General features: G+C 37.6%; 2 protein-coding genes across 5 annotated transcripts in view; both read right to left on the bottom strand.

Moving 5' to 3' along the window:
* The window catches only part of LOC107595527 (transmembrane protein 211-like), a 45601-nt gene extending 43939 nt beyond the window's left edge, over positions 1–1662 (bottom strand). Inside the window, exon 1 of the mRNA XM_016285951.1 lies at positions 802–1662. Within this exon, the coding sequence (XP_016141437.1) occupies positions 802–1113 (312 nt within the window). The 5' untranslated portion in view covers positions 1114–1662. The remainder of the gene's footprint in view (positions 1–801) is intronic.
* A 1125-nt stretch (positions 1663–2787) lies between these two features.
* The window catches only part of akap10 (A kinase (PRKA) anchor protein 10), a 37038-nt gene continuing 27813 nt past the window's right edge, over positions 2788–12012 (bottom strand). Inside the window, exons 7-16 of one of the 4 annotated variants that reach the window (XM_016285891.1) lie at positions 8858–8981; positions 8231–8367; positions 7096–7240; positions 6810–6980; positions 6577–6692; positions 6123–6205; positions 5805–5857; positions 5583–5678; positions 4342–4365; positions 2788–4198 (exon numbers count right to left, since the gene is read on the bottom strand). In XM_016285891.1, the coding sequence (XP_016141377.1) occupies positions 4193–4198; positions 4342–4365; positions 5583–5678; positions 5805–5857; positions 6123–6205; positions 6577–6692; positions 6810–6980; positions 7096–7240; positions 8231–8367; positions 8858–8981 (955 nt within the window). In that variant the 3' untranslated portion in view covers positions 2788–4192. Of the gene's footprint in view, positions 4199–4341; positions 4402–5582; positions 5679–5804; positions 5858–6122; positions 6206–6576; positions 6693–6809; positions 6981–7095; positions 7241–8230; positions 8368–8857; positions 8982–12012 lie in introns of those variants that run through there. The other 3 variants (XM_016285893.1, XM_016285889.1, XM_016285890.1) reach the window with 3 other exon arrangements.

Below are 12012 nucleotides of genomic sequence, written 5' to 3'. Positions count from 1 at the left end.
AGGGGGGGGGGGGGGAATCAAGATCGCTTAGTTTAGAAATGCAACATTGCATTTCCTTGATGTTAACACTTTTTAAGAGTTTACTATATAAAGGGGAATTTAAAATGTCTGAATGGAGAACAAGATCAAAATCGAACATTTCAACTTTTCAAAATTTAGATATAACAAGTAATAAGTATATAAAAAAAAGAAAAACAATACACTTTTCATCTGTTTCAATCGATTCTTTAAAACAAAACAAAAATGTTTAAACAAAACAATGCTCTTTAAAATCAAAGCCTAGGACAGAAAAGTTCCTCTATGTGGCTTGTGCAGGAGCCATACAAGACTGATGCTGTAAATGGGGGGGGGGGGGAATCAAGATCGCTTAGTTTAGAAATGCAACATTGCATTTCCTTGATGTTAACACTTTTTAAGAGTTTACTATATAAAGGGGAATTTAAAATGTCTGAATGGAGAACAAGATCAAAATCGAACATTTCAACTTTTCAAAATTTAGATATAACAAGTAATAAGTATAAAAAAATGAAAAACAATACACTTTTCATCTGTTTCAATCGATTCTTTAAAACAAAACAAAAATGTTTAAACAAAACAATGCTCTTTAAAATCAAAGCCTAGGACAGAACAGTTCCTCTATGTGGCTTGTGCAGGAGCCATACAAGACTGATGCTGTAATAATTCAGCAGGTCAGGCTACGTTTTATTCAAAAGTTGCGGTATCCTCAATTTTTATAGCGAACACATTTCATACCTTTATGTGTAAGTGCACGTTTACCATAGATATCCACATCCAGCCTACCTGCCAAGAGCTTGAAGGAATCTCTTGAAATTTGCCCAGCCCGCCAAAGGTGTAACATCTGTACATATGATCCAGAGACTCGGAGCAGTGCCACAGCAGCCCAAAACTCACGGAGTCCTTGTTTTTCAGATGATCCTTCACTATCCATGCGGGCGAGATGAAACTGAAACTGCAAATCGCGACCAGGGCGGAGGACAGGAGCACCCAAAAACACCCGACACAGCTGAACATCCTCACGGCAACGTGGGGCGGCGAGACCGGAGACAGATCGATTCCCAGCCCTTTCCAATTCCGATCAAACAGCGAGTGCATCTGGAGCGCGCTCACTCACTGGGTGACATTAGACGAGCACCAATAATCACAGAAACACATGAGTTTCCGATGCGCTGAGAGTGCCGCTGACACACAGATGCACCAGTGAACTGCGGAGCATAAGCACGCCTAACTTTTCAATTAACGTTAAACGTAATTCCAGCTCGATCCAGTTCAATAGAGAGGATATTCCAGTTAATTCATCTGAGAGGAAAGCAGGTGGAGGACAAAAGACAACCGTCACACCCAGAGCTCAAGCTCTCAGAACTGCCACCAGCAGGTGCTCGCTATGAAGTAAGATCTGAATCCGCTCTGTTCGCGTTACTCACAGCCCACATACCACCACCATCATCATCATCATCATCATCATCATCTTCAGCTCTGAGTCGCAGCTCGCGAGCTCAAACTTACTGCGCTGCACGCCTGCCTCAGTCACATGTATGTGGGCGTCACCGTCGCTGCGAAGGTGTTCAAACGAGTTTTTGATTCATGAAAATCTGAATCACACATAGCTTTTTTTTTTTTTAAACCTCAATCGTGTAATAAACTCATGCCATCATTATAGTTTTCATGCCCTGCGTTTCGTTCAGCAACATACACACCGATAAAAGCACATTAAATATAGGATGAACAAGTATAATTCAGCAACCCAAATGTATAAGAACGTAAACAACAATCAAACGCGGTATTATTTATAGTTTTATTTCGTTTTAGCATACTGCTGTATTTTCAAAAAGTGTGAAAGCGTAGCGTGTCTTACACTGCCCTCTGCTGGTGATTTGCCGTGCCGTGGACTTTTCACAATGTTTGTGGCTCCTTGTGAAGGGTGTCAATGATTGTCTTCTGGACAACTGTCTGATCAGCAGTCTTCCCCATGATTGTGTAGCCTAGTGAACACAACTGAGAGACCATTTTGAAGGCTCAGGAAACCTTTGCAGGTGTTTTGAGTTGATTAGCTGATTGGCATGTCACCATATTCTAATTTGTTGAGATAGTGAATTGGTGGGTTTTTGTTAAATGTGAGCCAAAATCATCACAATTAAAAGAACCAAAGACTTAAACTACTTCAGTCTGTGTGCACTGAATTTATTTAATACACGAGTTTCACAATTTGAGTTGAATTACTGAAATAAAATGAACTTTTCCACGACATTCTAATTTATTGAGATGCACCTGTATGAGAAAGGAAACAAATATTGAGCATCACAGAGTACAAGCATCATGGAAATTTCTGTAATATATATATTTTTCTAGTTATGCTCAACGTATTTCACTGACTAGAAACCACCTAAAGGGAGACAGTGATGTAAAAAAAAATTGAGATGGAAGGAAAAGTTATATTTCAATCAATGTATAATATATTTCAATATATTATTTGTATAATATATTTCAATGCTTTTGTGAGCAAAATGCAAGGTGAATGCAATTTCTTTCAAATGCTTTAAAATACTTAAAAAGTTAAGACTGAAAGATTCATTAATAATTTTAATAATTGAATGGGAAAGTATATTTTAAAAACGTGCATACTACAAACAAATGAGAAAATTGTTAATGTCACTCCAAAACTAACTAGCCAATGAGAACCTTTATCTCGGAGACCCGCCCACACAACTTCAAATGTGAAAGCAAAAAAGAAAAGTGACTTTTTTGAAAGTTTTTTTAATTTTAATAACATCTTCTTTTTTTGTTTTATAGGATTCTTATTTTCTTCGAATTCATTTTATTTGAGTTATGCTCAATACGTTAACACAAATCCAATTTCAAAGTGCAAATCAATAATTTTCACACAGGTTTCAACACAGGTAACTGTAAAACGCTTTGTTCAATCAAACCCATGAACAAAAACAAAAGACAAAGCCTGTGTCAAGAGACGTTTCAACAATATATGTATTTAAATCAAACACATTTAAATATATTATAGATTAAGTACACATATATATCAGAAAACATATTAGTGGTACATAGTACCAAAAGTCTTTTTCCTGTTTCTCGTCCACATCTCAATGAGGTCCAAAGCAATAACTTCTTGTCCAAGTAGAAGTTTCAAAAGGAACAGTCATCATTGAGATTTGCTTGGACAGAGTTTGACATATCATACAAAAAAAAAAAGACAATCACCATAAAAAGAACTAACATTAATATATGGCGGTAAACCAGGAATCCACATTTATACAGAACGGGGATAAACACTGCCCTAGCAGTTCAGTTTGTATATCTCTACAGTCTAGAATCAGATCTGGACAGGGTTCTAGAGGGAGTTCTGCAGTCAGGGAACATTTTCCAGGCCCGAGTTCATTAGTTCCTATTCCAGTTTGAACTGTAACATCAGTGACTTTAGCTCCACGAGAGAGGGACAGAACAGTCTCTGGCACTGGCTGACTTACATCCACTATGGCATACCGTAAATCTGTAAATAAAACTGTACATAGCCACCTTGGGTATTTATGCATTTCTGTTTTTCTGTTTATTTGTACTAAAAAAAGGTCTAAGCACTACATAGCCACTCTTTAAAAAAAAGCGAATGAAAAAGAAAGATAAAAGAGAAGTGTGAGAGATAAGAATTAAGATGAGGAAGGAAATATTTGAGTCACAGCCACTTTGTAGTTCCCTTTCAGATTCCTGTGCACTTCCTGTTGGCCGACATGGTAACAGCTAAACGCAACAGCAGGTATGTTTTGAAATGTTTGTGTCAGTGTTCATTCTGTCTTGTTCTGAAATTTAGTTCTGTTCGTCTGCTGTACGACAGCTCTCGCTGGTTTGTTTACGGGTTTATTCACGCCTGTAGTTAAACTCATTTAACTCCTCTTCAAATAATAAACAGAATTCCTTCCGAGTGCTAGAAATGATGGGGTGGATCATACGGAAAACATATTTTGGCTATTAGTGTGCATATCTAAACACTCCCGCTCTCACACACAAACACATGCAGGAAGTCATGGAATGCCTCTTTCAAAGTCCTCACTGATATGTTAATGCAGTTCAGCTCTGTGTTCGCCTTCAGGTGGTTTGCTTCTCCAGTCATTATGCAGAGAGCGACAGGAGGGAGGGTAGGAGCTGCTTCCACACTTTAACGAGAGGGTCATAGCTGATGAAGACAGAACAGGTCAGATTCTGCACAACTTCCTTCTAAAATAAGTTGAAATTGACTACTAATCCCAATGCCGCTACACAATAGACACCAAAAGTGTTAATTCACCCAATAATAAAATTCTGTCCTAGTTTTCTCACCCTCAACTTCTTCCAAACCTCCATCTATAAACGGAGATGTTCAGCGGAATCACGAGACTGCTTTTTTCATATAAGAAAAACGACACATTTCAGCATATTTAAACTTGCCTTACTGTGGTTTGCTGAGGCATCCACTAAGTAAATTAAGTAAGGGATCATGTACTAACAACTGGTTTTTGCAAAATAAACCCAGCCAGGCGATAACAACTGATAGGATGTATATTATCCCATTTATTGCATGGCTAAAATAAGTTCAAACATGACTAAAATCAAAGGGATAATGTGTTGTACAGTCATACCACTTCTTACACAGCTTTTCATGTCCACATCAATAATTACGTGGACATGAAATAGTGACTCAAGGTTAACCATTTTAACATCTCATGTTTATCTTAAAATTCTTTAAAGTGTAATAAACAAAATGTCACGCACTTCTTGACTCACTATAATTAACATGAATTCCACTGTAGAGCTGTTCCTCACACAAAGCTATTGCATGTCTTCAAAAGATTTGTATGGTCTACTTCTAAAAATAATTTTTTTTGGCGATTGTGCCTTTTGTAATTTGTCTTTTTTTATTGCTTGAAAGCATCCGTCCACACTAACCTTTATTGTGTGAAAAATAGTAATGCATTCAACTTTAAACTACCAAAAATATTCGGCTCAAACGTAAATAAATAAAAATAAATAAATAAATATAACAAATATTCAGTTTTGGCCATAAGTGTTTTGGAGAACCAAAAGCATTGATCAAAACAGTGATTTAATTAGCACTTCCCTGATGATGCATTTGGACCATTTCATATACATAATGTGGATAAGATATAACAGATACACACGATGTCAGCAGTGTGGAAATATTTACAACTATATATAAAAGGAAATATTGAGAGGCGACTCATTGTCGAAGAACTTTACTACAACTGATTTCATTTGTTACCTGAGAACATAACACGGGTTGAATTATGCAATCGGCCAAATATAACCCAAAAAATTAATAACTGAAAGTACATTTTTGGTTTTCTGCTAAATTCAAACAATTTGGTAATTTGGTAAAACCAAATTTTGGTGCACTGCTACAAAAAAGAGAGCCGTACAAATTCTAAGGAAGTGCCTTTGTTTTCCACAGAAGAAGGGAAGTCTGGGTTTTTGGAACGACTTGAATAAATTACAGAATTAAAATTTTTAGGTGAAGTTCAAGAAACAAATCTTTATAAATGCAAAGATAAAATAAGATGTACTTTTGTTGCCTTCACTTCAGGGCTTCCCTGGTGTCCCTGCTGCATGACCTCATTGACGATCATTTTTGCAATCTTCCATGCCATCTCTTCTTGTGCCTGGCACACCAAAAACAAAGACAGTACATATCATGAACTATAACCAGCTTAAATCCATTTCCACTTAATAAAAATACATTCGAAAAGATGACACATGTAATTTGAATGAAATAAGCAGGTGCACACCTCATCCGAGTTTCCTTGCACCCATTTCTTCATTGCTTGAGAAAACATGGAACCTGATAGAAAGGAAATAAAGTAAGAGCGAGTGAGCTGGACAGTGCAGTGAATCCTGCTTTTCAACACATCACCGGCTACTTATCGCCATGGCAACACACTCTCTGCTCTCAAACTGAAGACATCAAGAGCACTTCAGCATAAGTCATAACTAAGAGCCAACTCGCACAATACAAAACATGTGCAAGAGTGTGTCAGTGAAAAGTTCTCAAGAGTAAATGCATATGTGTGTGTGTGTGTGTGTGTGTGTGTGTGTGTGTGTCCTACCCTTGGATTTCTTCACATCTGGCTCTGGCTCAGCCTCTCTGATGAACTGGCCCAGCTCATTCACCTTCCCAAAGGTCATTCTTCTGAGATGAAAGCAAGAAAAGCTGAATCTGGATCTGAATCCAGTGTTTTGTGCATAATACCAGGCTTCAACAATAAGAATCTTTTTCTGCTGGCCCAGGCGGACCACAAAAAAAATGTTTACAGAATATTTTAGCTGACTTTTTATGTGCCCGAAAAAGGAGGTATTTTCACTTTCATCTATGTCAGCCAGTGAGAAAAACCTTGATGTATAAAGTGTTCAACTTTGCAAGGCCTAAAAACATATCCATGATCAACGAATGTTTATTGTAGTAATGGCCTTGAACAATCCTTTTTGTTGTTTATGTTGTACCAATCTGAGGTCCAATGATGGGAAGGAAGTGTAGCATGAAGGTTTCAAACCCTGACTCACCCAGCATATGGTCTCTGGTAGAGAGACTCAGGGTCCAGACTGGCGATGTCCACCGTTATCGCCTCATCGAAGTTCTTCAGAATCTTGACTGCCGCTTTTTTAGTACCTTGCTGCAACTGAAGATCAGAACTAAGTTAGCCATACTTGCAACCATATTCTTGAAGAATCCTTGTATTATTATGAAAAGCAAGTGCGATGTAGCTTTAGGGGAGACCATCAATCCAGTCAATCACCTGGGCTTGTGACCCGTCTGTGACGCTTGAGTTGCGGTCGACCTCTGGGGTCCAGCCCTGGCTCGGAGTGTTGGCATTTCCTCCAGTAAACTCGTCCACCCGTACGGAGTTGATAAGGTCGCTCAAATACTTATAGTAAAGGTTGCTTGACAGAAAGCCTGGCATGTAAACCTGAGATTGAGAAAACAAAAAAACTTCAAAAGCATTTTTCTTCCTAATACCAAGCTTCCACCTTCATAATTTTTTGTACACTCTTATAGAAAAGTGTTGTGGCAACATAACCCACCTTCTCCATGGTGGTCCAGGCCTGTCTTAGTGGAGTGTTGAAGCAGTCTGGGAGAGGTCCGCCTTCTCGACAGATATTGGATTCAATCTCCATCCGTACAGAGTCACCAAAACCCAACGGATTTGTGGCTTGGAGTGAAAAATACCTAAGCAGATCACATGAACTGTCATGTCTTCTGTCTACCAAAAGTAATGGTTATGCTGTTGCCACATCTTAAACACTAGAGAGGCATGTGCATAATTGCATAGTGTCAAAATCAACAGGCCTATGGGTTGACTAGTTAGCAACAAGGAAGCTCTGTATAAAATGCTGATTTAGAGTCATGTCCACCATAAACCAAACAGACATGTTTAAGTCTGGCGTCAGTAAGATTTTCAACAAGGATGCATTAAATTGATTGAAAGTGTCAGTAAAAACATTTATAAATGTTACAAAAGATGTTACAAAAGAGTACTATTTTAAACAAATGCTGTTCTTTTCAAGTTTTTATTCATTAAAGCATCCTGAAAAGAAATGTTACGCCAAAAATATTTAGAAGCTGGAATTTTTTTTTTTTGCTTTGTTTTTTTTTTCTTCCACAATAAGGCATGCTTCTTGGGCAGCAAATCAGCATATTAGAAAGATTTCTGAAGGATCATGTGACACTAAGATTGGAGTAATGGCTGCTGAAAATTCAGCTTTGACATAATAGGAATAAATTACATTTTAAAATGTTAAACGTACTGCACATTAAACTAAAAAAAGTTGTAATGATATTTCACAATATAACTGTTTTTGATCACACAAATGCATCCTTGGTGAGCATAAGAGACCAACTCCATTTGAATGTTAGCGTAGGAAAAAAAACCCAGCAGGGTAATTCTAGTATAACAATATTTACTGAAGAAAAAAAACGAATAAAAAAGCAAAAAATTTAATTTTCAGAGGTCGACAGAAGTCTATTAATCCAATATATTTATAGCAACACCACTTAAAAAAAAAAACTTCACAACTTAATTTCTGAATGAGTTAATCAAGGGAGGGGGGTGATAATTGGATGACTAGCTGTTTAGTTGCCCATCCTGATCCATCCCTAATAGTAGACTGAAATAATGTGCCAAAACAAAGATTACACTTGACTTCAAATAGGACATACTTGTCATAGAGAATCATGGCATCATTCTGGGCTTCCTGTCCGTCGTACTGGCCTTTCTTGGCAGCCAACTGATCTTGAAAGTTTTCTGCAGCCAGCCAGAACTGCAGCACATTCATTGCATCCTCTTTCTCCATGTACTATATTGACACACACACACACAAACACACACACTTTGAATTAGGTTTCAATCCTACTTTATAATCCCTTGGCACTTCAAATGTACTTGGATCAGAAATCCATCAATTTATACGCACACTTGCACTTTTGGTGCATTCTGCCATTTAGAAACAGGTTTTGGGCAGACTGTCGAGCTCAGCATATTTCATGTGCTTATATAGCTCTATGCATAAATTCAACATTCAACTTGAAAGTGTGTTCTAACAGGACACATAATATCTGGACTCATAAAACACTTAAATCCCATTTTAAAGCACATTTAAAAAGTAAAGAACATTACATATAATTCAACATCTATACTTATATAATTAAAAGTGCATATAAGAAAGATAATCTACAGGAAAATGTGGGTTATACAAGCTAAGCTGTAAATGTACTGTACAACCATATTTAAAATTGTATTAATGCTGTAATTTCCTTTTAAACAGAGGCTGAAGTGAGTGCCCTCACCTCAGAGAAGTAGAAGAGGGCTGACTCGCAAAACAGGATGTCCGCCAGGAACACAGAACCACTGGTCAGCACCTCGATCTGGTACTTACAGAAATAATGGCTCCACAAGAACTCACTAAAGTGCCTGTAAAACAGGTGCCAGACATTTCCATGAAATTACAGAAAGAGAAGAGGCTGGATAAACAAATACATTTAAAATAAATAGAGAGGAAACACTAGGCCTGTCAATTTATTGTGTCAATTTTGTATGATTAATTAAAAAAAAATAACAACAAAAATTGAATTCAATAATATAATTATTCAAAATAACAATCCATGCCCGCTGAACTGTAAATACAAGCAATTAAAGGGGTCATATGATGCGATTTCAAGTTTTCCTTTCTCTTTGGAGTGTTACAAGCTGATTGTGCATAGATAAGATCCCTGAAGTTGCAAAGACTAAAGTCTCAAAACCAAAGAGATATTCTTTATCAAAGTTAAGTATTTAAGAATTTGCTATTGACTGTTCAAATGCGGAGTTTTGAGCATCGTGTGTATGTGTGCGCAAGTGAGAGAGAGAGAGAGAGAGAGAGAGAGAGAGAGAGAGAGAGAGAGAGAGCGCGCGAGAGAGAGAGGGATCACATCAAAGTGGAGTCAGCTGTCTTAACCGTGGCTTGTGTACTGCAAACACATACCAGCTTCATCACTGTGTCTGTCACGAGACTCTGTTCCCCTTTCGGGCTGTCTTTACATTTATTTTGAAAGATGAAGCTCGCGATTATGGTAAGGGGCGTTACATTTCCGACGAGTGCTTGTGGTGTTCGGCCAATCACAATGCACTGGGTCAGCTGGCCAATCAGAGCAGACTGTGCTTGTCGGAAGGAGGGACTTTGTAGAAAACGAAGCGTTTGAGAGAGGCGGGGCATAGAGGACCTACAATAATGTACAGTATTTGAAAAATAATGTGTTTTTTTTAACATTAAAGCATGTCAACATATTCTGTTACACCAAATACACAAAATAATGATCTTTAAAAAAGCATCATCTGACCCCTTTAAAGGGATAGTTCACCCAAAAAATTTCATCTTTGGAACACAAATTAATATATTTTTGATGAAATCCGAGAGCTCTCAGACCCTGCATAGACAGCAAAGCAACTGACATTTTTTTATATAAAAAAAAAAAAAAAAAGCTTTCGGCGTTTGCTTAGGTCTGAGAATTGTGAGGGATTGGCTGCATGTTTTTCTTGATGTTATGTCTTGTTGTTATTTTATGTTTGCATGAATTTTAGTATTATTTATTATTTATGGATTTGAAAATGTTTTATAAATAAAAGTTGAGTTGAGTTGAGACATGTTCAAGGCCCAGAAAGATAGTAAGGACTTCGTTATAATAGTCCATGTGACATCAGGGGTTCAACCTTAATTTTATGTATTTTAACAAAAATATAAACTTTATTCAACGATTTCTTCTCTCCCTGGTCAGTATCACATATTTTCGTAGCTTCGTAAAATTACAGATGAACCACTTATGTCACATGGACTATTTAAAGGGGTCGTACGTATGATGTTGCTAAAGAACATTATGTTGTGTATTTGGTGTAATGAAATGTGTTTATGCAGTTTAAGGTTCAAAAAACACATTTTCCACATACTGTACATTATTGTTTCTCCTATGCCCCACCTTTCTGAAACACGTAGATTTTTACAAAGCTCATCGTTCTAAAAAAGATAGGTGTGCTCTGATTCTCTCAGCTATCCAGTACGTTGTGATTGGCCGAATGCCTCAAGCACGTGATGGAATTGTTACGCCCCTTAACATACTGTGATGCCGTCTCCCAGCAGGACGAGACTCTGTCCAGCTGCTCTGCTCGTGCACATCCCATCATCGGTTCTCTTTTAGCAGTTCAGTCAATGTAAAGGAGTAACTAAATAGTTAATATTGTTTTATTTCGCGTCAGAGGGAGTGTCCGGCACGTTTATAAACCGAATAACTTAAGTAATTTGTGGATTAGTGCATACTGGAGACGTGAACCGTTTCAAAAGATTCAGTTTGATTTGGTGAACTGGTTGTTCGGGTTAGGGTCATTGGCAAATAAAAAAAAAAAAAAGTACTTACAGGCTGTGAGTCAGAAGCGCCAGACTGTCCTTGCAGCGTTGGAACTGCCCAACTTTATAGAAACAGCCTTTGTGCCACAGACGCATTAGGCTACTGGTTCAGGAAACAGTCCTCATTCATTCTCCATAAAATGTGCTGCACACATCTGAATATTTGGGTTGAAGTGTTCTGGAACAGTGTTGTAAATACAACTTAACCACTGATTTCTAGTTGTGTCCTCTTTTGGAAGGCCAAACAAAGTAGTTTTAATTTCACAACGAAAGACACAGCGACTCCACAACATGGCAGCTGCGGCAACAGCAAGAATAAAAGTTACGCCTTCTTTCTTTGCGTGAACATTTGCGCGGTGTTATGCAAATCTTCCCACATCGTGACGTAGGTATGCTGTGACGTAGGTATGCTGTGTTAGAACGAGCCATTTTAGGTAGGCGTAGCTGACTTTTATAAAGAATATCTCTTTGGATTTGAGACTTCAGTCTTTGCAACTTTACTCATCTTCTTTATGCACCAAGAGCTTGTAACACTCCAAAGAGAAAGGAAAAATTGAAATCGCATCATATGACCCCTTTAAAATAAACAGTGTAACTTTTATGTTTGGTTGACTGCATTTTAGTTTGATGATGAATGGCTGAAATGTCAGGCAACGGTAGAACTAATGTTGTTTGTGTGTGCGTGAGGTGCCTGTGCGATCAGATGGATTAAATAAAGAAAAGAAATAAAATTAATTAAGAGTGTCACAAAAACGAGCGTAGCCTATACTTGTTGCACAGTGTTTTTTCCCCCTTTTGTTAATGTTAATTATATTATAGCCTATTATATATTTTGTGTGATCCTATTTATTTGATTCCTTTTATAGACTTAATTTCTGTTTTCTCCTTTCACAGAAGCGCTGCAGGTGCATGATGCGACGATTGAATCCTCACTGTTTACGCTGCTATTCGCGCATATAAAGCTATACCCCTGTATACATTTTTTTTTTTAAAAAGCCATTCTAATCTTACTGGTTAGCGATCGACTAATGAGCTTCGTTTGACGGTCAGGAAAATAAAAATGAACAA

Source organism: Sinocyclocheilus grahami, unplaced genomic scaffold (genome assembly GCF_001515645.1).
Source record: "Sinocyclocheilus grahami isolate Dianchi unplaced genomic scaffold, SAMN03320097.WGS_v1.1 scaffold203.1, whole genome shotgun sequence".
NCBI lineage: Eukaryota > Metazoa > Chordata > Actinopteri > Cypriniformes > Cyprinidae > Sinocyclocheilus > Sinocyclocheilus grahami.
This window is presented reverse-complemented; position numbering and strand designations above follow the sequence as displayed.